This window comes from Triticum aestivum, chromosome 7A (assembly GCF_018294505.1).
Source record: "Triticum aestivum cultivar Chinese Spring chromosome 7A, IWGSC CS RefSeq v2.1, whole genome shotgun sequence".
In the NCBI taxonomy this organism is placed as follows: Eukaryota; Viridiplantae; Streptophyta; class Magnoliopsida; order Poales; family Poaceae; genus Triticum; species Triticum aestivum.
Genome location: NC_057812.1, coordinates 664545881 through 664573833, shown reverse-complemented (window position 1 = coordinate 664573833; position 27953 = coordinate 664545881). Strand labels below are relative to the sequence as shown.

The 27953-nt window shown below is 44.3% G+C and overlaps 3 protein-coding genes across 3 annotated transcripts; 2 read left to right on the top strand and 1 right to left on the bottom strand.

The window, feature by feature from the left end:
- The first annotated feature begins 8548 nt into the window (after nt 1-8548).
- Nucleotides 8549-11727, top strand: LOC123153677 (protein FAR1-RELATED SEQUENCE 5). Its single transcript, XM_044572682.1, has 2 exons — nt 8549-9108; nt 9733-11727. Exon 2 carries the CDS (start codon nt 10204-10206, stop codon nt 11725-11727), a length of 1524 nt encoding a protein of 507 aa, XP_044428617.1. The 5' UTR covers nt 8549-9108; nt 9733-10203.
- A 4457-nt stretch (nt 11728-16184) lies between these two features.
- On the bottom strand, nt 16185-19317 carry LOC123153676 (uncharacterized). Its single transcript, XM_044572681.1, has 5 exons — nt 18687-19317; nt 18519-18593; nt 17790-17872; nt 16901-16979; nt 16185-16324 (listed from the first exon to the last, which is right to left on the bottom strand). The coding sequence occupies exons 1-5, from the start codon at nt 19315-19317 to the stop codon at nt 16185-16187; spliced, it is 1008 nt and encodes a 335-aa protein (XP_044428616.1).
- A 1403-nt stretch (nt 19318-20720) lies between these two features.
- On the top strand, nt 20721-24209 carry LOC123149088 (AUGMIN subunit 2). The gene is made up of 7 exons (XM_044568620.1): nt 20721-20964; nt 21120-21366; nt 21963-22073; nt 22793-22897; nt 23072-23140; nt 23381-23494; nt 23753-24209. The coding sequence occupies exons 2-7, from the start codon at nt 21271-21273 to the stop codon at nt 24050-24052; spliced, it is 795 nt and encodes a 264-aa protein (XP_044424555.1). The 5' UTR covers nt 20721-20964; nt 21120-21270; the 3' UTR covers nt 24053-24209.
- The last annotated feature ends 3744 nt before the right edge of the window (nt 24210-27953 follow it).

Below are 27953 nucleotides of genomic sequence, written 5' to 3'. Positions count from 1 at the left end.
CATACGGGGACGATGCGACAATAGTATGAAAATATGATAAGATAGCGGCAAGACGAAACGTTTAAATAGGTGTCAAGTCGAAAGTGCATTGTATACAGCTAAGGCATCCTAACAAAGGAACGATTTGAATCTTGTTCCTCCACGGCCTGATCAAATCGACCAGGCAATTGTCATCGATCTTCATTGTTCAACTCTGATGAAGAGATGAAAAAAAAACGCTGCCCTTCCATCTCTTAGATAGATAGAGAGGGAGGGCAGAGGCCTTTGGTGTCCGTTTAAGTCAAGAACTAGGGCTTCACAATTACTAGCCGATATTTATCGCATGCATTTCCTCGTTCATGATTTGATATTCTGATGTCCCATGCATAGAGGAACCACACCAATCCATCCCGAATTTAATGATTAAACTCTACAACAGTGATGATACTATAGCGGAAGTCTTGCGCCAAAATAGCTCGATGCCAGAATGATAATAGTCTTAACACCTCTTATTTGAATTTTTCACTATTTTGAAAAAGATCCAAATTTAAAATACAAAGGTCGTCTTATTCAAAAGCTCAATCATCACATCCCCTCTCTCACACTTCACACCCCGAAACACATTGTTGTTATAGAAAGAAATGTGTTTTCCCATCTCCTTAACGTGAAATGAAGGGGTATCCCCGGAAGAGATATGTACTAAATCAGCGGCAATTAATATGAATCGGAAGGAGTATACCATTTCAACAGGAATTGTAAGAGTGTTCCTGGCATGGCATCCTAGATTGTTGGGTTCGCCGGCGACTGAAGGGAAAAGCGACAGGCGCATAGCATGGCCATTCTTATCATTTGGGTCATCTCGAAGGAGAGAAACGACATGAACTTCAGAGATCGTGAGCGACCAGCTAAAACTGTTCTCAACGACATCAATGACGAGATAAGATTGGGTGTTGGGCGGATATATCCAGCTGGTGCCGCGAGAGTAGAATGGGACTTAGTTTCTTTTTCTTTTCTTCCCCTTTGCTTTTGTCCATTTTGCTACGGCCACCCTGTACAGTGGGCGCTCTGCCACCGTTTCTCCTTCTAATGAAAATCGCAGCTCACCCGTGTTTCTGCACAAAAAAGAATGCGTGGAGGCACCTCACTATGCAACCTAGACACTTCATTCTTTTTAGGTGGCTGACGAGCGTGCAACTGGAGTAGCATGCTTGCGTGCGAATGTGTAAGTAATTGCGCACGATCGGCTGTCATGCAAATGTAGTTGTGCGGGTGACGAGGGATGTTGTAGTTGCACATATGGGAATAACATGCTATTATAGTTGTGCGTGGCTAAGCCGACATACAACTATAGTTGTGTGAGGCTCTATGGACATGCAACATGAAGGACAACACATAAATCAATCAAATGAAACAGTAAAAAGAAGAAATAAAAATTTCACACGAATCTTTGGGTGAAGATGTTAGATGACATATAGTTAATTCTTATCTGGACGAGAATTAGCAAATTCGATAAAGAAAACTGATAAGCCCTCCATATCATATCATAAGGAACGTTGTTTTGGACGTGTATTAAGTCAAACTAAACTTTTTCTACAAGTATTATTTTAGATAGTTAGAATGAGAACTTCTAAATTATCTTTTGGATCTGTCTTGAAATGTATATTCGTGGTATAATAATTTTCTTGTGTTATATATACGCACTATAGCTTGTAAAACAAAACATAGTACAGTGAAAAATCGTGGTCAGAGCTAAATCTTAAAAGCCATGCCAATATCCAAGGCGACATGTATCTATGAAAGACAGAAAAAAATATAAAAGGTGTCGACTCGCCGTATGCCGTAGTAGGGGAAAAAATACAGAGAAAAAGGCTACTCTCACAGCGTTGCTGAAGTCTTTTGCTGCCGTGAAACCCCAACTAGCCGCTTCCTCCTTGGTCTAGCCAATATCGTCTCCGGTGGCTGCTAAAGAATGCTGCTGTCCTAACCGTTAGATCAGAAATGAACGGTTAGACGACTTTGCCTTGGTTCGAAACTTTGTTTGGATCGGTCGAACAAACGCAATGATCTCTCTCTACTCCGGCCGAAGTTCTTGGCAAGGCCTCACCGGGATGCCGCGGCCGGGCCGCGTCGTCCCCGACTCGGCCTGGGAGCTCCGCAGCTGTTCCTGTGCACCATCCCAAAATTACGCGATTTTCATTTCAATTGCCTATGAAGTAGCAAATCCAAGAAGAAAAAGGTTCGGTTTTTTAATTTTTTTTTGATGTGAGGGTTAATCCTAGGATGTGGGGACTAAGCAGAAGCATCCAATCAGTCGCTCGCCAGACTATTAGCTGGCCGTCAGGGCAAGGCAGTTCAGCTTGCCAGTGGGTGTATTATATGGTTTCTGGCACTGTCAAGCAGTACATTTTCACACTGGAATCAAGAACTTGCCAGGTAAACGTTCCTCATCCACCAACGGTTGGTCGGTCACCTCACAAAACCACGAATAATCATCGACCGGCAGTCTGCAGAAATATGCAAACGAAACGTTCTTGACAAACGGGGCAGCAAATGAAATCAGAGTCAATGCAGGTAGGTGCACACGTATGCGCATACGTGCGTGTGAAACTGCAACTGCGCATGGTGGGCAGGCGAATCAAGCACCGCAATTGGGAAGGCTCATCCGCAGATTAGCAGTCGGCACATCGGTTTAGTCCATACTTAATCTGGGCGAATGCTCTCTCCCTTTCTGACCGCAGGACGCATATTTCCGTTTCTAGCCGGGGTGGATTGATCATTGGGAAATTGGCCCCGTCAAATGATGCGAGCATCACAGTCGGAATAAGATACTACTCCATGATCAATGATCAATCCCATCCGGTTCTTTCTTTTCACTAGCTAGCTAGCTGGAAGAAGACAAGACGCATGCATTCATCTTACTAAGAGCATTGCTAGATGGACGACAGTTCCGGCCGAAACCCGGACGACATGCTATATCCAACCATCCATGGGCAAGTCTACACCGTAGCATACGGTTTGATTAGCCGTCAGGTGAGTGTCGTCCAGCCGAACATCGTCCGTGAAGTATTTCCGTCTTACTAATTTCCAATCACCAACAGGGATTGAACAAGCGAAAATTCAGACAGATCAACGGAACGGCTCCCGACTTGACAGTTAAACAATACCGGCCAAAAACTCTTCACGGAGGGGGTGATAGTATTAAATCCTGGAGCTCTGCATTGCTAGAGGCCAGGGTTGATCCTCAGAGATTTCCCGAGATCGGCTGATGGACGTTGCCGGAATAGTATACGGGATCCCTTTCTGAATGATTAGAGTAGTACCAGTACTATGACATGACAAATCAATTCCCCATCTGAAAGTCCACTGTGAGCTGAAGGGGACCCTAAAATAGTTTTTGTTATCTAAAATAACCGTAGATACATCGCTCTCTTGTGTTGTGTCTAGCAGTGTGGGTTTGGCGAGCCTTGATCCAGCAATGGCGTTTCTGATACTACTCCGCTCTGATTATCTGGCAGCAGTGTTACTGACAGCGACCGTTACCTACGCGGGAGACCGGCTCCACGGTGTGTGCATGCCTTGTTTCACAAGGACAGGGACCCTGAATTTCTGTAGCTCGATCTCAGACTTCGCAATTCAGAGGACGAGATCGATCCCGAAAGAATTCTCAGAGGTACGTAGTGTATTGACCTGTGAACAGTGATCGGAGTGATCTACGTATGAGGGAAAGGGGAGAGGACACACACTGCAGCAGAAACCTGAAGCTGTCTGGAAGAAGCGGGGGCCCTGTGTGTGTGTCCGATTGCCAGCTCTGCCTACCCTACCACAGCACCGGATTTCTTCAGATCACATCACATATATCTACATAATTAATGTGGCACTCGTGCGCCGATGAAAACAAGGCATTGATTGGCGGAAAGCCGGTTGCAGCTAACCTAATCCTGTGATATGTGATGTGAGAGCTCCTGTTTCTCTGAAGCGGGATTATTTTTCCGCGCGTGTTGAGGTCATCTCATCTGCGAGCTCAGTTCGTCAGACAAACGGCGCGGAATCCCACCAGTCCACCATGCCCGCGTTTCTCGCGACCGACTAGCTAGGTTTCGTTTCCAGGCTAGGTCCTGGTATGATTGCAAGACTTTACGCCATTGTGTGCACCTAGATATGATCAGGCAGCAGTCACAACCATTTGCAGCCCTAGGTGTGAAAAGTTATTGGTGCTAGGTTTGAACTGCTGCATGCTGACCCGATCACTCTGAGAAAAGTATATCAAATATTACTGTCAATGGACATCACCATGAGGCATGAGCTGACTAAGCCTTTGTACTACCAAGAATCTCTAGCTAGCAAATACTACAGTAGGATGCAATGGAGGAGAGTACATATGATACACTGTTACTGTATATGACAGGAGATGAGACGACCATGTTTGGCGAGTGTTAAGAAAACAGGGCCCCTTTCCGTCCTGACATGTACTCTACATGTCTGTTGATGCTTGTACCCCACAGCCACAATCATTGACGCCTTGGCCTGGGTGAGACGGTGACGCGGGCTCTGCTCCGGTGCTCCCTGCCGAGCTCGCATGCATGCATCATGCCGAGTGAGGGTTCAGAGATCAGAGCCTGGCGCACGCAACATGTACTCCTGTGTGAATGATGCTGCTGAGGCCTGAAAGTCTGAAGATCGATCACGCATCCGTGGAGTGAAAACACCACGAATCAACAACGTTGGCGCGCGCGACAGCTGGCCGGCGGGAGAGCATTGCGTCGGGCTCGCTGATCTGTGTCGGTTGAGCTGGGAGAGAGAGAGAGGGAGAGCGATCATGGCCCATGATGAAAGGCCCCCCTGCGATGAACAGCCGGAGTCGTGTCAAATTTGCGGCGGCAGGGTTCTACTGACTTGTAGGGGTGGGTGACCTGCGGCGAATTGACCGGCGGTAGGGTGGCGCGGTGTCGAAACGATGTGGGGGATAGTTGGGCAGAATTGTCTGCAGTTGTCATGCTAGAGCTAGATAGATGCTTAGGAGTAGTTTGGTTAGGGAGACTGATGAAAGAATGACCTGGAATGCGGCAACCCTTCGGCCTGCAGCATAATGGCCTGCAATCGGTTCCCATGCAAGCAGGCCACAGGCCAACGATATAACAGAACAAAGATTCTAGAGAGCAATCTAACAACAAAAGCTTTTCTTATCAAAGATTGGAATAACCCCTCAAAAAAAATCAAAGATCAGAATAAAGTGATTTTAGGAAGAAAAAAAAGAAGATTGAAATAAAGTGAGGGCGCCACATATGTCTCGCTTATAACAGGACTTAGGGCAGCGAACGCCAGACTGGGCCGGCCCAGCGAGCGAGGCCACGCTCCACAAGCCACATGTCTCAAAAAAACGTGTGTATCGAAAGAGTTTCACGTGTACACTAAAAATGTACACGTAGCACTGAAAAATTAGATATGCGTTGAAGAAAAACGAAAAATGATGAAAACCGGCAAAGAAAAATAAATAAAACAAAGAAACCAAAAAAAACCAAAAAAAACAAAGAAAAAAAAAGAAAGGAAGAAACAAAAGAAAACCAAAGAAAAAAGAAAAAGAAAACAAAAAAACGGAGGAAAGCAGTGCAAAAAAGGGAAGCAAAGAAAACAAGAAAACTGAGAAAGAAAGAAAAAAGCTGAAGAAAAAGAAAGAAAATACTAAAAAAATCGAGAATAAAACAAAAAAATGGTGAAAAAAAGGAAGAAACCTGTGAAGAAACAAAAAAAGAAATAAATAAATGAAAAATAAACGAAAAACAAATAGAGAAGAACGCATCATACAGAGCTACCAACAAGCAAGCACTAAGAATAGAATAGGTTAACCCAGTACTATACAACACTCGGGAAAGCTTCGGGTGAGACGTAAGCTACTCCCGCTGTAAGCGAGATAGAGGGTATGCGTTAGAGTAACTACTAGCAATGCCCGCGCGGCGGCACGCCGCACCCCGTTGATGCATCATGATGAAATATGTTACGGCATAGTAATGCTAGTTTGCTAATTTCTTTTATTTGACTAATTTAGATTTAGAGAAAAAATATATGTGTGCAATTCAGGGGTTACAATAAGGCAAGCAATGTATAAAGGTGAATTGGAAAGCGTAGATTTATTCATCACATGATCCATATATTTTACAAAGTACAAAGTACACATTGCTACTCTCGTACTAAGATCTGTATTACTGCCATTCATAGCTTATGTCATTCTAGTGCAACATCCTGCAGGATTGGCGTGTGCTTCCGGTTCGAGGACAGACTGGGAGTGCAAAGTGGGTCTAAAAACTGAAGACAGACCTTCTACTTTCTTTGTGGAGGGCGAGGGCTTATTGGCGTGTCATCTTGCCTGGCATTTTCTTTTCATCGGAGCTGGGTTTCCTCGGAAGGTGTATGTGCATATTTACGCCTCTCCTTGTACTCGTGGGACGTCCATTGCCGATGGGGTAGCGATCGTATCTCATGGTTCCTACCACACCCAATCATGACAAACACAAATGGCTAAAAAGGGCGAAGTGTACTTTGCGAGAGAAAAAAGAGAGCAAACTGTATGTTGAGATAAACAGCCACAACTCAAATGCACATTTTTATACAGAATCGTGCTCCGTATGTAGTCTCCGTATTGGAATCTCTAAATTGGAATCCCTAAAAGGTCTTATATTTAGAAACAGAGGGAGTAGATGTTTCTGCATATGCCTAATCCTCATTGGAAAAGAAGAGTTAGATTTTGCAAACGGATATCAAGCAAAGCTAACTAAACTCAATTCACTGATTAAACTGTTTCTGTCTCTTGCTTTCTGAATATAAACAATGCGCTATGCATGACTAAATATATGAACTTGATGTCACATCTTTGGTTACACTCCTGCAATGTACTGATTATTGTGGAGATGGCCATGCCTTAAAGATCTGAATATGCTATACATACAATCAAATTTGTCCGATCTATGTACTGCGAAATAATACAGTTCATAGATTTCTCTTTCGTTTTTAATCTGTATGCGGATGCGGATAAAGGCAAAAATGGTTGCAGGAAACAAATGGTTGCAGATCATATTTGAAACATCAAAATAGATGAAACTGCAAGGCATAGTAGTCGATGTTGATTAGCAGGTCATAACGTGTGGTGGATTGGATGACCTCAGTGTCTGACCAACTTTCATTGACCATACGGGGACAACAAAACATCCCTTGAACAGGTAAGCGGATTAGAGCAGAAGGGAAAGTCCCTGGCCTATGCTGAACTACTGTACTTGTACCTTTAAAAGTATCACGATGTTCTGGAAATATGGACCTCTTTACTCCCACACACAAATAAAGATGCTCCTTTTGTCATATAAATTTTGACTGATCTCTCTCTGTTTAGTGCCTGAAGCCTCGAACATGCTAGTCTCACTCCTGCGGTGAGTCTTGTTTTAACAACCCTGAACATTATTTGTAGATTCTTATGGACCACATAAAACAAAAACCAAAATTGCATGTACACAGCAAATATGAAATAACTTCAGAATTATCTTTCTTTGCAAGATTCAACGTACTCTACAGACCTAGAAACACAAGAAGCATTACAAACCTGCAATCCACAGAAAGTGTTATACAAGTAAATCATATGTAGGATTATTTATGTACTACACTAAGCACATTCTGACAATCTGAGTGTCACCCATTTACTCACTACATGAATTACTTAATCGTAGCACAAAACTCCCGAGAACTACATTCCTACTGTTATAGAACAAAGCAGAACTTCGAATCAAACCCAGCTATGTGCAACAATTAATAATTGAACCTATAAAATTTACTGGCATGTACAACAACAGCATACTAAGATGCGGTTAATTTGTAAAAAAAATATATGCTTAACTGAAGATAAGGCAATCGGAATAAACAAACTGTGAGAAGGAAAAACAAAATTATATACCTATTACTAAAGAAAACTATCATGTAGCTTTCTTGGTGGGTAAGTGACTATGAGGATCAATGATCTCTGTATACTATGCAGTCTCTTGGTGGACCGTCTAATTTTGCATTTCACTGTGTTATCTTCAATTAAAATTGGTGGCGCTGCATATGAATTCCTGCAGTGTCCAGAGCCGCGCTCTGATCATCTCCTGTCGGTCCTGCAGCACCACTAAATTCAGAGAAGATTATTAGGTCCATCGAGATCCCAAGCGAAATACAAAGAATTTGAGTAGTAACATGCATGATGCATCTAGTAGAAATAAGTGAAGCACATCAATTTCTAGCTAGAAAATCAGAGAGATAAGTGGCTTTCTCCTGTGCGGACAGGGAGAAGCCGAACTGCTGGAGGTTCAATAGCTCCGCGGTGTTGTCGTCCCTCCGTTCGTGCGGTCGTGATCCTCACGGTCAGGAGCACAACATACAGGATTTCATATTGTCGCTGCCCGCCGTGTCGATCGCCGCCTCCACCAATGCCATGGACCGTGACGCCTCTCGCCAAGGAAGGCCGCAGGCCACTAGGATCCGACCATGGTGGGGCATGCTCGGGGATGTGGCGAATGGAGCACCATTCCATCTCAGAGGAAGAGGGGTTTTACGGTGCAAATTACTAGTCACGGGAGAGACTAGTATTTGAACAGATCCACCGTTGATTTCAAGGGTAATCTAGGCACTTTATATTAGATTTTTTTTCTCTTAGCCCAAGGGCAGTTTAGTCCGATAAAAAGTTTACTAATCAACTGAAAGTCCCGACTGAATCGGCCCCTACACCTGCATTCACGTCACCCAAGCCCTAATTGCCGCTCTCTCGCCGCCGCCTGCCGCTGCCGCGCCGTCCGCCTCGGGATCCTTCCTGCCCGTCTGTTCCGGCCACCGCAGCCCACTCGTCGCTCTCGCCGCCATTTGTTGCTGCCGCGCCGTCCGCCTCCGATCCTTCCTGCCCGTCCGTTTCGTCCGCCGCAGCCGACCCGTGGCTCTCGCCGCCGCTTGCGGCTGCCGTGCCTTCCACGTCCGGAACCTTCCTGCCCGTCCGTTCCGTCTGCCTCTAACAGGAGCTGTGGCCGCCACTTGCCGCTGCACTACCGCCGGCTAATCAGCTGTCACCGTTGGCTCCGCCTGTTCATCCGTCTCTACCACTGCTGGTCGGCCTGCAGAAAGGTAATGCTTGAACATGAACAACTCTCTATGTCAGGCCGTTTCATTACTTAGTAGCTTTATTTGTCCTTGTTGTTTGTTCTCATGCGAATCCTGCAAACTACTTGACAAGTAATGAAACGGCCTGACATAGATTAGTCCCAGATCATAGCAGGATGTATATTTCCATGTCAATTGTCCTATGAAACATGAAATCTCCAGGATCACGAAAGCACATTGATAGCAGAATGTTGTACAAATCCGTCATTCAGGAAACCATGTCAAAGAAGCACCACAACTTTTCAAACTACTAGAAAACTTAGCTGCACATAAAGATTACTATCTGAGGCTTTGCACTAAACTGATATTTTTCCTAATAATCAGCTCTTTCCTCAGAGGAATGTACAGTAGAGATTATATTCCTTTCCTAATAATAATCTTGTTCCTCAGAAGGATATACAGTACTACAACCAACTCATAGGATGATTTTTCTTCTTTGAGAAGCTGTAAGTTGCTATCAATGATTCTCTAGAGCAGGAATTGCTTGCCGGTGTATGTAGCAGAAGTACTTTGATTTACATTTTTTATGATGTAGTTTGGCACTGGAGATGCCTAAATAACATTATTCAGTTTCTTTGTGGATGGCAGTTACACAACATGGATGCTCACCACGTCAGCATAGAGGAAATTGAAGAATATTACACGGTGGTTAGTCAAACATTCACAAGCGAGGAACAAGGTTTCGAGTTCTATAATAGATATGCTAAAGCCAAAGGGTTCAGCGTGAGGAAGGCCAATGTGAAAAACAAGGGAGGCATAAGAATCCAAAGGTTGTACATGTGCAGCAAAGAAGGATATAGGTCCTTGAAAAACTTTGAAAGGTCCAACCGGAAAAGGAAACCAAGGGCACTCTCTCGTTGTGGATTTGACGCTCGACTGCAAATCGAGCTCAATATGGAAAGCCGTGAATGATTTGTCAAGGACTTTGTGGACCAGCATAACCATGAATTCACTAAGCCTGACCAGACACCTTTCTTATGGTCTCATCGTGGACTTAATGATCCTCAAAAGGCTGATGCCATTGAGTATGGTATTGGTGGTCTACGCACACATCAGATAATGGACGTAATGGAGAAGCAGCATGGTGGGTATGACAAAGTCGGCTGTGTGTCTCGGGACCTATATAATTTTATTGCTGAGTACAAGAAGCAAAGGATTGAAGGTTTTGATGCCCAATACATGCTGAACTATATGGCTGCGCAGGAAGAGAGAGATTCTGAATTCTTTTACAGGTACAGCACAGACAGCGAAGGCCATCTGCAGAACCTATTTTGGTCAGACGCGCAGTGGCGGTTGGACTATGATGCCTTTGGTGGTGTTGTTGTGTTTGACAGCACGTACCGTGTAAACAAATATAACTTGCCATTTGTCCCATTCATTGGATTGAACCACCATCGCAGCACAGTTGTCTTTGGGGTCGGCATTGTATCAGACGAGACCGTGGCATCATATAAGTGGTTGCTCCATTCATTTTTGGAGGCGATGCACCAGAACCATCCCAGGTCCGTGATCACTGATGGGGACCATGCAATGGTGAGAGCAATATTGCAGGTATGGCCGAACACAGATCATCGGCTGTGTAGCTGGCACATCGAACAAAATATGGTACGCTACCTTCGGAACCCGAAGCTCAGCGACTTTAGAAAATTGAATTACCGTGCTTTCGAGGTTGATGAGTTTGAGAGAGGTTGGCTCCAGTTCAACAAACACTATGGGATAACGGAAAAAGACACGTGGATCTGCAGGATGTACGAGCTAAGAAAGAAGTGGTCAACAGCCTATACCAAAGGGAGGTACTTCCTGGGCATGAGAAGTAATCAAAGGAGCGAAAGTCTAAATTCTACGCTTCATGTGCAGCTGGACAGGAGAATGAGACTTATTGATTTGCTGCAACACCATGAGCATTGCATCTCAGTTATGCGAAGGAATGAGGCTGCAATGGATGTCGTGGCCTCGCAGACGGTGCCCTTCACTGAATTAACGGCTGACCCACTGGAGAAAAATGTGTCATATATCTACACCCCTATAATGTTCGAGAAGGTTAAGGGGGAGATCGTGAGGTTATCAAAATGGCAAGTCGAGGAGGTGAACAAGGAAGATAGTTTGACGAGGTTTGCAGTTGTTCATAAAGAGCGCAGGCAAGCAAGATTTGATGTGAGGTGTGTTTATGTGGGCTCGGTGATAGCGAGTGTGCACTGCCAATGCCGGAAGATGGAGAGTGAGGATATTCCATGCACACATATATTTGCTATTCTGAAGTGCGTTGGGTTAGACACCATTCCTAGTTGTTGTGTTGCTAAAAGATGGACGATGAAAGCCAAGCCTGCCTTCGATTCAGACAGGAGTGCCAGTACGCAGCAATGGTCAGAACGGATGGATCGTTTCCATGAGCTCCGTAACGATGCAAGTGTTGCTTTTTTTAAGGCTTCGAAATCCGCAGTGCAATCAGAGAGGGTGATGGCATTTCTCAACAGTATTATTGATGAGGGTGAGAATGACGAGAATACTAACATAGCATCATTTGGTCCTTTGCCGGCATATTTTTCTGGGGCACGCCAAACCTTCACAACTAAAGTTTCTTGACTCCATGCTCGATCACGAAGACCGCCTAGAACTGCGCCAAACCGTGAGTTGCAATACGGATATTACTAAATTGTTATATGGTTTAACTGTTAGATAATGACAAAATATCATATTTGACACTCCGTTTTGCAGCTGCTAGGTATGGAAGCACATGTGAATCTATCTCTAAAAATGAAGGGGGCCCAAAATAGCAACTGGCCTGACTCACTACTGTCAAAATGGCCAGTTTTTGTGAAGAAGACCCCACAACAGTCATATGGGTACATACACAATTGTCAAATTTTGTTTTCAAACTAAATTAGTAGGACTGCGCACTAACAATTATCTTTATTTATTGCAGTTGTTCATGTGGGCTATTTGTTCTTAAAAACATGGAATCCTGGACAGGAGACGAGCACACTGACGAGTTCAAGCAGGTAAAAGCACACAACATATTCATATGCACTAGCAGTTTGACCGGAACTAACTTTTCCTCTTGCATAGGTTCACATTGACAAATTCGGAAGGGAACTACCTGCTATGCTGGTCAGCTCGCCACTTAACAAGTTGAGGAAGCGCTACCTTGAAGCAACAGCCAAGATGGACGAAGACTCCAAGATGGACCAAGACTGAAGACATACACGCGTCCAGGAGTCCCTTTTGAGTCGTGCCATCTAGTTTCAGTCCTTTTCCGCGTTAGCAATTTTTAGGGAATAATGTCGCATGAAGACAATTCGTGTTTTGTGGTTTCATTTTTGTGTGTTACCAAACTATTTTTACCATACTCTATTTCTTACGGAGTAATTCGACAGATTTCAATAAAGTGTTAGCAAACTATTTACTATGATGCAATTATGTGAGGAATCTATTTTCTTTGTGCATAGCTTCATGATGGAGCAGCGATGTTGTCTTTCTTCAATTCCGTTAATATTATCTGACAAGGATGATAAAAACATCCCAAAGATGCATAGTTTATACTAGTACATGCTTCTACACTGAGAACACACAGAAAGAGAAAGCTTTCACTGTACTTATCTAACAGAGACGCTGATTTCAGTACATGTCATTCACATGTTTGCTATCTAAGTGTTAGAAATCTATTTTCCAATATTTATGTTTTCTTTAGTGCGTGCCTATCAATCATCAACATCAATCTGACATTGAAATTCTTCACTTTATTTAAGGCCTTGCAGCACGATGTGCTTCTCGGCAACAGATTGCCGCTGAATTCACGTCTGCCATGAGATGCCGGGCTAAAATGGAAGCAGGACTCTCTGGTTACCAGTGAACTGCATACTTTTCTCTTTTTCCATGCTGAATTTGATCAAGCGAATACAAACAATTTCTACCCTTTATTTGCTACATCCAAGTAAGAAAGCTTACTACCCCGCAAAAAAAAAGTAAGAAAGCTTACTATAGAGAAACTTTTACAACGACCAGCTGCAGCAAAGTTATTCCTTTTATAATCTGCATTTCCAAATTCATGCAAGGAACAGAGCTGAACAGCAGAAGGACTGTTAAGATAAACTAATACCATTGCAACAGCCTTTTGCTAAGCAATCAATTATTCAATTGTATGAATTATTATTTCATATAAGAAGTATGGAAAAAATTTATTAACGGAAGGATTGGTTCTGTTATAGAAAAACTGAGAAGTGGTGATCTAGCAATAGTTTTCCTAATGTTCACTGCCACATCCCTAAGCCACCTTTTCTGTCTGTAACAAAGACTTGTTTGCAATTCCCCAGTTTCCACTTAGTATTTCCCTATTTCAAATCTTTTTTTTTCTTTTGATTAGAAGAGAGTTAACAGAATTTAATTCAACAATTTCAAGTACGTATCTTGTTATAGAGTTGACAGAAACTTGAGATTCAAAATATCAAATTTCACTTCCAACTGCAATTTCTCATCATGCCGGTGGCTCCCCTTTCTATGAACAGAGGAGAGGAGAGAGACATACGTCTTCAGTGGGTGATGATCCTCGTCGACGGCCAGCAGCTGGAGTGCACGCACATGGGGGAACACCTTTTTTCATCCACTCTTGAAGCGACGCCAGGTGCTTGCCGTACCTGCCTTCCACCAGAGCCGACGCCGCAATTTCTCCCAGATGCTTCTCCTCTGCTGATACGGCAGGAGGCAACCAGGCGGCCGCACCTTGCTCCCCCCGCCACCGCTTGCCGCCGCCAACCGTACTAGTCCAACGAGCGCCACAGAAGGGCCGGGGTCCGCCCTCCATAGCCTCCATCTTGGCGTCCGGCCTCGCTGGCCGGCGGCGCCGCGGGTTTTACCGGCGATCTGGTCGTAGACGCCGCCATTTGGCGGTCTCCATTGTCGACGTACCGGCTTCCGGCGGCGGCCTGGAATAGCGCGCAGCCGAGGAGGAGCTCAGTTGGCTGCCGGCGGCGGCCTGGAATAGCGCGCAGCCGAGTGAGTGGATCTGGTGTGGAGATGCAGTGGGTGGGTGCGCCGCCGAGCGACTGGTGGTGTGTGCGGGAGAGATTTTGTTTTTAGCGAATCTGCAGGAGAAAATTAGATGGATCGGGGATGGACTGGGGTGGGCAAATTTCCATCTCCCCAAAATACCCTTTCTGTGTGCGGGATTTTATTTTTATTTTAATCTCGTGCGGGAGGCGTTTTTTCCCTCTACCCATTTTGCCCTTCGGAGAAAAAATACTACTCCTTCGCTGGACAAGTATTGATCACGTTGGACCATCAGATCTACTGATTGGATGGCTGATATTTCTTTGTCCTTACCGTAAAAGGCCTCCAGAGGAAAGCAAAGAGAAACGGATTGAAGAGCAGGTCGAAGCCCTGCGGCCACCATGGAGCACCATTCCAAAGCCAAACCGTACCGCCGTCCCTCCTGATGTTACACATGAATGATCTAAGAAGAAGGGCAGATAGAACAGGGCGACGTCCAGAGGTGCGAGGCGAGGGACACAGCATGTCCCACATACCGGGAGAAAGAGGGAGAGGCGGTGATGGCCCGACGACGGCAAAGGCATGAAGAACCGGCACTGGGGGGGAGAGGCCACGTGCCTGAGGAGAAAGAGACTCAGGCGACACTCCCCATGGGACAGCCGGACAGCCTTGCCAGCGAGCAGTAGGACGCCGTCAAGATCAACCTCACCTGCTCGCCTTTTCCGATGGTTGCGCTCCCAGCATGGCTTGATCGTGGTGCATGGAAAAGGAACAGAAGAACACAGCTTCGATGGAGATCGAGCAAGGGCCGTGGAGACGATGCTAATGGAGGGATGCCGAGGAGATCGTTTTATTGCTTGTAGAGTGGAAGTCTGCAGCGTCTCTAGATTGAACGATCGAGGCGGCACCGATCAGGAGCGGAGATGTCTCTAGATTTAACGATCAAAGCAACACCGATTACCAGGGTAAAGCGGCACTGATCAACCAGAAGGAAACACCGACCGAAGCAACAGCGGCAGCCACGCAGCTATAGCGACAGGATCAACCGATAAACCACCCGACGACGAATCGAAGGCAAGAAAGCAACCCGGGCCAAGAGCGGCAGAGGTCGACAACGACAGGACAACTGGGCCAACAGCGGCCGGAATACCCAAACCAATCACAAGACCGAAGAAGCTAGCATCGAAGTAAAAGGGGCTGTCAGGACACGAACTTCAGCACAAAGACTGGCACACATGCAGCAGTAAATACTAAACCAACCAAACCAAGGCACACACACGTTCAAAAAATTTCAAACAAAACCCTGAATCCACAAAGCATTTCTACCCCGGCAGGTACCAAATTAATAGCACGTGTCACATGCATAATTCACTAGAAGTCTTTTTCAAACAAGTGGAACAACCTTGAGGCAAAAACTTGGCCTGGAATAGATGCTTGGGTATTAGCCCATGGAGTGTGAGGAGCGCCAAGGCCGAAGGGGTCACTACTTCAAATGTTGGGCCTTCCTGGCCCAGGATAACCCGTGAGCGATATCCGTATAAAAGGCTTGTAGGCTGAGAATGGATCAAATGACCTTGTAACGTTCTAGTTTAAATACCTAGCTTCGTCTCCATCAGACCTGGGCAAGGAAGAACCGACCGTGGAGCCTGCCTGGTTTTTTTTTTCCAACCGGGCTCTCAACCCCTTTCCATTAATTTTCGCAATCAACGAAAATACATCAGTCTGTATCCAGATGTTCTTAGTGCCCAAACCACTACAACTAACAGGATGAAAGATATAAGCTTTTTGAGATCAAATGAAGCTGAAAGGGGAGAGCGAGCTGGCGCACCATCAGGAAACCCACCGCAGGATGATCTTGGAACGGACCACCCGCCATGGGACGAAAACCTGATGACACTCACAAACCGCAGCCCAAAAACGACAGGAGAGGAAATCCCAGGATGAGGCAAGTTAAACAACATCTGCGACTAGGCTAACCGTAACCAGAAGACATAAAACCAGCGGGCATCAAACCCCAGTGGGAGGCGGCAAGCAAAAGGACCGAGCGCTGAGCACTGCTAACCAATCTGGATCCCTTCTCTGTCTCCCAAAAGGGATCTGCCTCGAGGGAGGGACCTGTCCGCCAGCGCAGCAGCCGCGTGAGCCAACCTCTTCACTCCAGCCTGGAGCTTCGCCCTTTCTTCTTCCTTTAGCAAACCTGCCCAGTACAGCAAAAACGAGCATGCAGTGAAAACAGCCTCAAGAGGAGAACGAACAATATGATTATCAAATGTGACTTTATTGCGGAGGGTCCAAATCCCCCAGCATATTGCAGCAATAATCATCATGTAAAACTGTTTCCCATCCGGAAAGAACTTATAAAGCCAAGTTAAGCTTTGCCACAGAGAGCGAGGGCAACATGAAACCCCGGCCGTCATGCCCAACACCCCCCAAACCGACCGAGCAAGCGAACAGGTAAAGAACAAATGATTTGCTGTCTCGACTTCATTACAGAAGGAGCACACAGGATTTCCAGGCCAGTTTCTAATGCGCATATTATCACGAGTGAGAACTGCGTTCTGAAACAGCTGCCAAAGGAAAATCTTAATTTTCAGCGGAATAGGTGCTTTCCATACCATCCTATAGTTAGGGACTGAAAGATTTCTTTCCAACCATACATATATGGATTTAGTAGTAAACTTCCCTTTACTATCAAAATCCCACAAGATTCTATCTGGGGAGTCATTCAACGACAGTTTCTTAGCATCCATAACCATTCAAGCCCACTGCTCACCCAACACCCCAACCAGTCTACGTCTAAAGCCCAGCTCATAGTTGTTAGTCGCCCAAGATGCAACCGTGCATTCCTGCTCCTGGCAAATACCAAATAGATCAGGAAAGTGATCTTTCAACGCAATATTCCCAGCCCACGGATCATACCAGACCCTAGCCAGGTTTCCACTTTCGATTTTAACTTTTCTTCCTGCCATATAAGAATCCTTGACCTTCATAATTGCTTTCCAGCAGGGAGAGTCCGAAAAGCGGCTCCGAATGGTAGCCACTGTTTTGTTCCTGAAGTATCTAGCTCTTACAATACGCTGCCATAGCCCATCACTTGTTTCTAACTTCCACCACCACTTAACAAGTAGGGCAATATTTTGTTTATGAAGATCTTTAATCCCTAATCCCCCAATCCTTTTCGATCGACATATCCTCGTCCACTTAACCATATGGTATCCATGTTTCTTATTTTTCCTCCTCCAAAAGAAACGTCTGCGATGTTTATCCAGCTTCTCAATAAAGGTCTTATTAAAAAGGAACATTGACATGAGGAAAGAGGGAATTCCATCCAAACTGGACCCTAGCAACGTTAGTCTAGCTCCAGAAGATGCTGCATATGCTACCCAGGCATCAAGTTTTTTGATCATTTTTCCGTCAAGGAAATCTAGATCCGCATTCTTGAGGGTAGAATAAGTAACAGGGACTCCCAGATATTTCATGGGAAGTGTGCCCACTTGACACCCAAACATGTTGGCATACACCAAATCAGTATCATTATCCCCCCCGATACTAAATATTTCACTCTTCTCAAAATTGATCTTAAGCCCAGACATAAGTTCGAAGAGATAAAGCAAGAGCTTGATATTCACAGCTTTGTCAATATCATGCTCAAAACAAAGTACTGTGTCATCCGCGTATTGCAGGATGCAAACCCCATTCTCAATAAGATCAGCAGCTAAACCTTTAATGAGGCCATTTTTTTGTGCTGTAAGTACCATTTTGGTCAGACAGTCAGCCGCAATATTAAACAGGAAAGGGGAGTGAGGATCCCCCTGCCTCACCCCCTTAGCACTTTAGATGTAAGGTCCCACTTCATCATTGATCTTGACACTAATTGTGCCATTCTTCAGTATTTGCGAGACCCACCCACACCACTTAGAATTAAACCCACGTTTCCTATGACAGTCAAGCAAAAAGTCCCAATTGACTTTGTCATATGCTTTTTCAAAGTCAAGTTTCAAAACCACTCCCACCTGCCTTCTGAAATGAGTATAATGCAAAATTTCATGGAGAGATAGGATTCCATCCACTATGTGTCTCCCCTTAATAAAAGCATTCTGGTGAATACTAAACAGCTTGTGTGCATATTTGCTAGCTCTAATATCCATGGCTTTTGTAAGTAGTTTGTAGGGGCAGCGCAATAGACAAATGGGTCTATATTGTTGGATCCTACTAGCATCAGTTGACTTAGGCAACAAGGTTATGATGCCATAGTTAAGTCGTTGTACATCTAGCTTGCCATCATGAAACCAATCAAATAAGCATAGAAGGTCTTGGGCTACTACCTCCCAGCAGTGTTGATAGAATTCTACAGGGATATCATCTGGAGGGAGATTCAACTGTATAGACACTGCAGTTTTCTCCTCCTTCCATGAAACCCTCTTCGAGAGGCACAATGTGAGGCAGGGAGGGCCAAACCACATAGTCTGACAAGGGAGGAAAAGCATTCCCATAAGTATTCACATCGTGACACATAAACAGAGGTGAGGGTGGAACAGGAGTAATCATTCCCCAAGCACCTTGATGCACACTGATCTCATTACTGGGAGATTCAGTCATCTCTTCCACTTTCAAATCCTCAGAGACATTCTCACATGATTTTTTATCAGATTGAGATCCACAATAAGACATTTTTTCAGCCGCATGTTCTCTGGCCATAGTCTCAATCAGAAGCTCTGTGTTGTTACCTTCCTCACTCTCATCTTCTTCTTCACTCTCAGCCACTGCCGGAAGCCTCTGCATACCCTTACCATAGTTCTGAGAGGAAAAATTACCAGTCACGGATGTATTCGTCTCCCCCTGCCCCATGGAAGAAGCAGGATATGAGTCCATCCTCGCTTTCTTGGGGAAGGAAGGAGATGCACTGCTATCCACAGCAGTATAGGACTGACTTTTCTCAGCACCCACAGTCACAACTTTTTCAACTTCATAGAAAAAATCATAATACTGTTCTCCCAGCATTCCTTCAGCTGAAGGGGGAATTTTCTCAACCTCTCTACAACCGAGAAGGATTCTAGCATATTCAGGTTTATGAACGGTCGATTCATCAACTTCTAAAGTAATCCCAACTAGAGCTCCAGTATAAGCTATATGTTCAGTGCATCTTTTCTCTATGGGAATGTTGCGAACCCTAACCCATGCTTTCTCCATAATGCCTTTGGCTCCAATAGAAGCAGTCCAAGGAGTAATACATACAACAATGTTCCCTTCCTTCAGAGGCAAGCGTTTTCCATAACAACATGCCCTTTCTACTTCACTAGCATTAGGGAATCGCATCACATACTAAGCAGGGCCAATAGAGCGGGCCGTACAGCGCCATTTCTTTTTCCCAGGTTTTTTGGCAAATATAGCATTAAATTCCTACTCAATGTCTTTAACAGTAGCATCACCCTCCACTATAGTAATCACCACATTATTAGTTTTCTCTGCACTATGTTTAGCAGCACACATATCAGGAATATAGAAGAATATGGAGCCTGCCTAGTTGTATACAGACGTGTGGGTGGATTGGTGGATAAACACAACAACTCGCCATTTTCTCTCGATCTTCCTTGTCTCCAACTCTAGGGTTAGTTGCTACTTGAGCTAGTGCCGACAATATGGTATTCAGAGCGTACAGTTCTCGCGCGTCCGGTGCATAGCCACTTCACACGGCACAAGACCAGGTGTCACACGACGGGCATGGAGGAGCTATCAACTGAAGGGCGCCGGATCTACGACCTCCTCAAGGGTGGGTTGGATGAAGACATCGACCGCAAGCGGGTGGAGCAACGCACCAAGACACTCAAGGGGCTACGAAGGATGTTTGTGAAAATTTTGCAAAGCTCGATAGCCTCTTCACCAAGTTTGATGGCGTGCGGGACGACCTCTGGTTTTTCTTAAGATTTAGACCCAAAAAAGAAAAGGAAAAAATGCGTGAAAAATGTGCTTTATTTTTTTTAACCTTCCACGAGGCACAGATTAACTTCTCATAGAGGCACGGATTTTCTTCCGCGAGAGGTTCGGTTGTGCCTCTCGCAAAGGGAAAGAACACGTGCCTCTTCGGAAAGGAAAGAAAAACATGCCTCCCAGTTCGGGTTTTTCGTCCTTTTTTCGTGAAAAGATATCTATCGAAATCTATCAACATGGGATTTAGTTTTAAATATCTCGATGCGAGTGACCCAACGATGAAAACGGTTCGATATTTGGACGCATGGTTCAAGAGATAAAATGTTTTGAGTAAACGAATCTACGAAAAAAGAAAAACTCCCAGGTTGCGACAAGTGGCATATGCAGCGCGCCACTTATCGCAACTTAGCAAGGTGAGAGAGATCTTCTTTTTTTGTGTCTAGAGGTCTTTTAGAAGGAGTACTCCTCAATTAGTGATCTCGGGGTATTCCCGAGAATTCCCTGAAATACCAAAAAATCTGGGCCCCATAATGTTATGCGTTGATCTTTTGGCCCACGTACCAAGTCCAGCCCAAACTGCAGGCACGTAGCCACTCACCAAACCAGACTCAAAAAACCAAACCAGACATTTCTCAAAAAAAAAAAAAAAAAAAAAACAGACTCGACCGACTGGTTGTCTGGAGCGAGAGAGCATCTCCCTCACCCCCCGATTCCAGATCAATCCCCATTCCCCAGCCTAGCTGAAGGCGGCGGCAGCAAGCGATTCCAGGTCCGGCTCCGGCGGCCGGCTCTCCCTCGGTCCCTTTCCTTCGGCCGGCCCTCTCGGCCTCCGGCACTCCCCTCCGCGCATCCGGCCCTCTCGGCTTCTCCTCCGGCCCCCCCTGCAGGCGCCCAGCGCCCTCCGACAAGGTACTCATCCTCTGCTTGCTTCTAAGATGAACCTGAACTACCTGCCATGTGATTCATTTCCTGCTTATGATCGCAAATGATTGCTAGACTGATTGTAAATCGATGGACATTGAACTGCTTCTCTTGATCATTTTCACTGATTGTAAATTGTCCAGTGTCAATCAGTAGTGGGTGGAAGTGGAGTGGAGACAGGGAGGCTCGGCACCGAGCAGTAATCGGGCGTTTGGAGGCAAAAAAAAGCTCAACCGGCCGGCCGAGGCGAAATCATCGAAACGCCCGCCAACCCCCCACCAACCGGCCGAGGCCATGGCGGCGGCGCAGAAGCCGGCCAAGCGGCTCGGCGGCATGGCGGAGGCGCTCGCCATCGCCGGGGACCTCGGCTTCCCGGCCCCTCCCGCGCAGGTTACCCCCACCACCCCTTGGCTGCGCCCTGTAGATTTACTTCTGTCACCCCAGATCCTTCTCCTGTCAATTTCGTCCCTTCCGCCGCCATTTCGCGAGATCGAATTCTTGTTCCTTTCAGGTAATGGTAGGGTTCCGTTCCTCGTTTATTGCCGCCGGGGATTTGTGAAATGTAGGTTTCGAACCGAGTCCCGCTCCCGAATTAGAAGCCTATCACTGCGATTTCTGCATGGTTTGGACGGCTGAGCGTGTAGGTTCAGGGGAGTCCCGTGCGCTTTGCTAGTCCTGAGAGGAACACCTATGGGGAATCATCTCCTCCTAAGTTTGGTGACTATAACCTGGAGGGTTCTTTATCTATTGATGAAATCTAGCAATCTTGGAGCTAGTTATAAGCTGTAACCCATCTAAAATTATTACTCTGTAAGATTGCTATGTCTCCCTCTGTTTTTGTTATGATGTCTAGCTTCGTGAAATTTACAGTGCTCTATGTCACTAATAGTGATGGTGATGAAATGATTGTTCTTTTTATTTCGCAGATTATGGTCATGTGTGCTTCTTAAGTCTTCACACTTCTTTGTTGTCACTTGCCATTGCAGGAAGATCAGAACACCTCGGACAAAAGTGATGACCTGGTGAGGGTATTAAGGGAGCTGACGGTCGTGCAGCGGAACATTGCCAATTTGCAAGTCGAGCTACAAGGCAGAAAGGTAATGGACTGACGACCAGTTGCTACTGTTTGTATGTTTACACCAATTCTGTGCCATGCCAATACTTATGCAGTTTTTGTTTGTTGATTACCTTTTCCGATCCCTTACTACGCGATATTACTTTGACTATAGATCAACGTTTTCGTATTTCATCAATTTGTTCTGCTGTAGTGAATATCCTTTTCATTCTGTTACTGACTTACTGTGGTGGCGAAACTATGAAATTCCCATGAGGTTATTCATATTCTTGGTAGAAATGAGAACATCATGGATAATTAGAGCATTTTGGAGATACATTTGCTTCTATCAATATGTCCACTTTGACTATTATGGTGAATATGTTTTTGCTATCAAAGCATATTAATAACATGGATAATTTTTTCTTCTTAAGTGAAAAGAATAATCTTATATTTGTGTATGAATCTGATAGGTGCTCACACTTGCTTTACCTAGGTTTTCATGCTTGAAAAATGAATTGCAATGTCCAAGCCTCTCTAAATGTGCAAGGTTAAAGCTTTTAACTGGTGATGTATAGAACTTAAAATTGTTTACGCCCTATTAAATGTGATCACAAGCAGAATAACAAGCGTTCAATTTATATTTCACTTGTAAACTTTGCTACATATCATCTCCAAATTCTGGTGTATTCAGTTTTCTGGGCTTTTGATTTGTGTCAGTTATCATCGTTGATCATATTGATGAACTTTTTTTTATTGCAGGATGATAAAAACATTGCTCATTTGACTCATGTTAGTGAAATGGAGAAGAAGTGTGAATCGTTGGCCAGAATTACTACTATTTTGAAAGATGTTATTCAAAACAAGGTACTGGAAGTCAGAAATCACTATTTCTTTTGCTTGCTTTCTTTCTTTCTTGGGACCACCTGTTGCTCAGGTTATTGTGTAAAGAAAGTTCTGCCTGTGCTGTTGGCTGCTCCATATACCATAATCAACTAATTACAAGATCTGGATATCAAAATAACAACTCTTTTCTATCAGGACCGCATTATTGCCCGTCTGCAGCAACCTTACTCGCTTGACTGCATTCCTGTTGAAGCTGAATACCAGGTTGGGTTCTTGATCATTTTGTTTTCAGATTTTTATAGATTCATGAACTTACACATGCGAACTGAAAATGGTGTATCAAGTAGCAACCTACATCCAGTTTTATGATTCTTGGCATTCTATGTATTGATGTGGAGGAGAATCTTAGGTGCACCTACTTAGGTGATTTCTTTCATATAGGAATGTGTGGTTTCTTGAGCGAAGCGCATTTTTTTCCTACTTACTGTACTTGCTTCTCCTCAGAAACAATTCTCGGAGCTACTTCTGAAAGCGGCAAGTGATTATGGGGCATTGACAGCATCAGTTGGAGATTTCCAGTGGAGTCAAAACTTCAGAGAGTCGCCTGCTGTATGGGGTGTAAGTTGAAAATACTCCTTCTGGTAATTAAATTAATTAGGAGTCATAGTGAATTTATCCCGCGCAGAACATCTTCCACTGCAGATGCAAATATTATTTCTACCACTGTCAAATCTAGAGATGACAAATGATTTATCATGTCAGTATAGAATGATTTTGTGCATTCTGATCACATTTTCTTATGGCAGCTCTTTCTTGTCTACGATTATACCAAGTCAGATAAGGAAATATTAATGGCTATCTTTTATCTCTGTGAAGGAAATGCTACGACCGATACCTGCTGCGCTTGCATCCTGCACCCGGTTCTTCGAGGCCATGTCTGCGATGAGGGAATCCTTTTCTACTCTTCAAACACTACGCGTTGGTCATTCTTCTCTGTCAATGACCCCAGGTGGCTCCAGTGATGATTTGAAGTTCTTGACGCCACCTCAGAGGAGAGAGGGCTCGATGCTCAATACCTGGAAGCAAGTGGACGACGTAAACCCTGAAAGTGATGGACTCGACAATATCAACCAGAGGAGGCTGTCATGGCCATCCTCCATTAACAGGGACCTGTAGATCACAGCTCCCAAGCTAATACTCAGCTGTTTGCATACTGTATAAATAGGATCGCCGAGGCTTGTCTTCAATTTTATTGTGTTTGGGTTCTTCTGGTCGCTGGCAAGAGCCATTATGAAATATCAGACCTAAGTAAATTACCAGTAGGCTTTCCACATAGATTGCACTTCATCTTGCTCATATGTTTTGGATCCACGAGGGTGAAAATACACGAATAAAACAAGATAACCATTATCCAGAAGTGAAGTTTAACCAAAAGCAACATCATGCTCATATCTTCAACACAAAAATCATTACATGTCGCTAGTACCTACCACTCCTCCCTCCCAAGTGTGCGACGCTCCATTACATCCTACTCCCTCCGTTCCAAAATAGATGACTCAACTTTATACTAACTTTAATACAAAGTTAGGTCATCTATTTTGAAACTGAGGGAGTAGATGCCAAGATCTCCGTCCACATCATCTCATATGTCTCATCTGGGTCCATCTTGTCCACATCATCTCATATATCTCATCTGGGTCCATCTTTAATCAGTTGATTCTCCTCGGTGCCATCTCTTGCCTCAACTGGTTCTCATCGAGAAGAAACATACGCTGACCCGTGTCGGTCCTTGTGCTTCTCATTCTCTTTCATCTCTTGCCATGTCGCCATCTTCTCCTTTTGCTTTTTCTCCGTCAACTCTAACTTTGCATGCACATAGCTTGAGTTGACACCTCCTTTGCATTGGATCAACTCATCAATCTTGTCTTTCATTGTCGCGATCTCTCCATCTCTCTTGAGCTTCTTCTTCACCATCTTCATCCCATCGGGCCACCCATTGATAGACTCCGAAGTAGGACCCCTTGTTTCCTTTTATGTTCATCAAAATCTTCATCCCATCTTCAAGCTGTAGAGAGGATTAGGTACATGACCTCGGTCTCTTTGGTGGAGCCTCATCATTCCTCTTCCTCTACTTCTCATAGTTTTGGAGAAATGCCCAACAATGGTGCAAGGCAAATGGCTTACTTTTTGACTAATATTTTTGCTTGTATCTCTCTTGAATGAACTTGTCCTACAACATACAACTAGAAGGTGGTTTCGTGAGCAAAGATAATTGAAATGTATTCTAAACATGCAGTGAAAAAGATGACAAAATCAGTCACATATTCATCAATTGTGTTACCACTAGGAAGTGTGTTCACTTGCTCCGAACAATCCACCCACCGATTGCAACACTCAAGGATCACACTCCGACAGTTTGTGAGTGACTTAAGTCATCGACCGGATGCATGGTGTCTTCACATTTTGATGGTAGTGTAGTGTTCATAGATGCACTTATAATACTTTGCACCAAATTGACCATCCCCGGTGACCGCATCAAGTATGACACTCTCCCCTGCCAAAACCAAAACCACACGAAAACTACCACTATAACCACACGCATTCACAGAAAAACAAAAACAAAGGTAAATAATAAAATAAGATCCTAGGGGGGAAATAAAAAAGTTGGAGAAGAGTCATGGCTTTTGTGTGCTCACATTACATTTTACAAAAGATGATATTTTATTGGCAGCAAAAATGGTCTAGAAACGAACATTCATGAATAGTAATGTTGTTACGGAAAGCAACACAATCGCCACAACTAAATGTCGCATCGGGACCGGAGGAAGTAGAGACACGAGACACTAGCTCGTCCGCCCTCAAAGCGGAATTACATTGTCTTTACATGGTATCCACTACCATCAATCTAGACAGAGAGGACGTCACCGTCGTCATGTTTAAGTTATTCTCACCAATGGCGGAGCTTCATGGAGATTGTTGATGCGGCTAAGAAGACAATTCATGTTTAAGTGCTCTTTAAAACTAGCTTAGGTTTTTTTGGGTGTGTGTGTGTGGGGGGGGGGGGGGGGGGGGGGCTCACCCTGGCCCCTATGAAAGCTACGTCACCTATTGGCACTAATGAGCACTATCACCTCCGCCGTTGTACACTCCAGTGAACTTCTTGGACATTGTCTATCAATGACAGAATATATATTTTATTGTGAAACAATATCAGCTTTCACGTAAAAAGAATACAAAAAAATCATGTGTGTTGCAAGGAAACAAGATCGTCTGGAAACAAAGTAGGGGCGCGCGGTACAAACGCTCCCCCCCCCCTCCCCCCTAAAACTAAAACACGGGCAATCTAGGTTCCAAACAAGTAATGATGAACTTGCAAAACTAGTGTGTAACCCACCCCGCAATTGTAGTCGAGCAGAAGTGCAGAACCCGCGACTTCTAGACGACATCTGTCCATCAGAAAAATTCCATTTTTTCTAGAAATAACATTGTCCTTCACAAAAGTGCTCCCCAAACAAAAACTTAGCTATGTTAACGAAATCTTGAAAAGCACATCAAGTATTGTTCCACTACATGATGCTAAGAATGATATGATTCAGAAAATAAGGTCTTCTTTGGTTTGGAGGAATTTTGTAGGATTTTCATGGGATAAGATTTATGCAGGAAAAAATCCTTTGGAGCCCTTTCAATTTTTTGGGTCAATGCTGCAGGAGGATGGGGGTATTGATGAAGATGTGAACCATCGAATCAAAGCCGGATGGATGAAGTGGCACCAAGCTTCTGGCATTCTCAGTGACAAGAGAGTGGCACAAAAGCTAAAGGGCAAGTTCTACAGGACGGCGGTTCGACCCGCAATGTTGTATGGCGCTGAGTGTTGGCCGACTAAAAGGCGACATGTTCAACAGTTAGATGTGGCGGAGATGCATATGTTGAGATGGGTGTGTGGCCACACGAGGAAGGATCGAGTCCAGAATGATGATATACAAGATAGAGTTGGGGTAGCACCAATTGAAGAGAAACTTATCCAACATCGTCTGAGGTGGTTTGGGCATATTCAACGCAGTCCTCCAGAAGCTCCAGTGCATAGAGAACGGCTAAAGCGTGCGGAGAATGTCAAGAGAGGGCGGGGTAGACCGAATTTGACATGGGAGGAGTCTGTTAAGAGAGACCTGAAAGATTAGAGTATCACCGAAGAGATAGCTATGGACAGGGGTGCATGAAAGCTTGCTATCCATGTGCCAGAGCCATGAGTTGGTCGCGAAATCTTATGAGTTTTACCTCTAGTCTATCCCAACTTGTTGGGACTAAAGGCTTTATTGTTGTTGTTGTTTAGACCTTTAGTTTGTAGGAATAGAGTCTTATTCTTATGGAGGAATTTTTTCTATCCTCCTTATTTTATAGGAAAATAAATACTAGTCTAGATTCAATGGAAAAAGTCATATGACGTGAACGGGTACCTTCTTTTTTATTTTTATTCATAAAATTTGAGATACATATCATCTCATTTTATATGACTTTTCTATTTTTATAATTTTCTTACCTTATGAACTAAAAGAGTCTTAAAAGAGTTAATCATATGGCTCGTCAATGATGAAGTTAGTCCACCCTTGGTCTTCCTCTTTTGTCTTCTTCGCCTTCCTTCTCCGTGTATGTAGCTGCCACGGGAGAGCAGCGACTGACTCACTGTCACCGAGTCACTAGTCTCTCTTTCGCGGGTCATCACGCCACACACACTCAGAAATTCCTTTGTACTTTTGTGCAAACGAGAAAACATGTGAAATAATGCACATAATAAGTTTAGCAGATACTGTGAAAGAAAAGTGAATGTAATTGCGCTTAACAGATTTTGATCTTAAAAACCAAAGAATACACATATTCCCTCCGTTCCAAATTACTGTATATGATATTCCAATTTTTTTTATTCAAATGCATGTATATAGACACATTTTAATGTGTTTGTCCACCTTTATATAGTCCATACAGAAATATCCGAAACATATTATAATAGCTAGGGAGGGAGTACAAAAGTTACTAAATTTAGGTTCACATTCAACATTTGATTCAAATTTAAATGGGTAAC

What these genes read in the sequence shown, in the direction of transcription:
- LOC123153677 (XM_044572682.1), top strand. Translation starts at nt 10,204, where the DNA reads ATGGACGTAATGGAGAAGCAGCATGGTGGGTATGACAAAGTCGGCTGT.
- LOC123153676 (XM_044572681.1), bottom strand. Translation starts at nt 19,317, where the DNA reads ATGGAGAAAGCATGGGTTAGGGTTCGCAACATTCCCATAGAGAAAAGA. An exon ending in GGAAGGAGGAGAAAACTGCA is followed by an intron (nt 17,873 to 18,518) that starts GTGTCTATACAG and finishes TGGTACTTACAG; the next exon opens with CACAAAAAAATGGCCTCATT. An exon ending in TAGACTGGTTGGGGTGTTGG is followed by an intron (nt 16,325 to 16,900) that starts GTGAGCAGTGGG and finishes TGTACTGGGCAG; the next exon opens with GTTTGCTAAAGGAAGAAGAA.
- LOC123149088 (XM_044568620.1), top strand. Translation starts at nt 21,271, where the DNA reads ATGGCGGCGGCGCAGAAGCCGGCCAAGCGGCTCGGCGGCATGGCGGAG. An exon ending in TCCCGGCCCCTCCCGCGCAG is followed by an intron (nt 21,367 to 21,962) that starts GTTACCCCCACC and finishes TTGCCATTGCAG; the next exon opens with GAAGATCAGAACACCTCGGA. An exon ending in AGTCGCCTGCTGTATGGGGT is followed by an intron (nt 23,495 to 23,752) that starts GTAAGTTGAAAA and finishes ATCTCTGTGAAG; the next exon opens with GAAATGCTACGACCGATACC.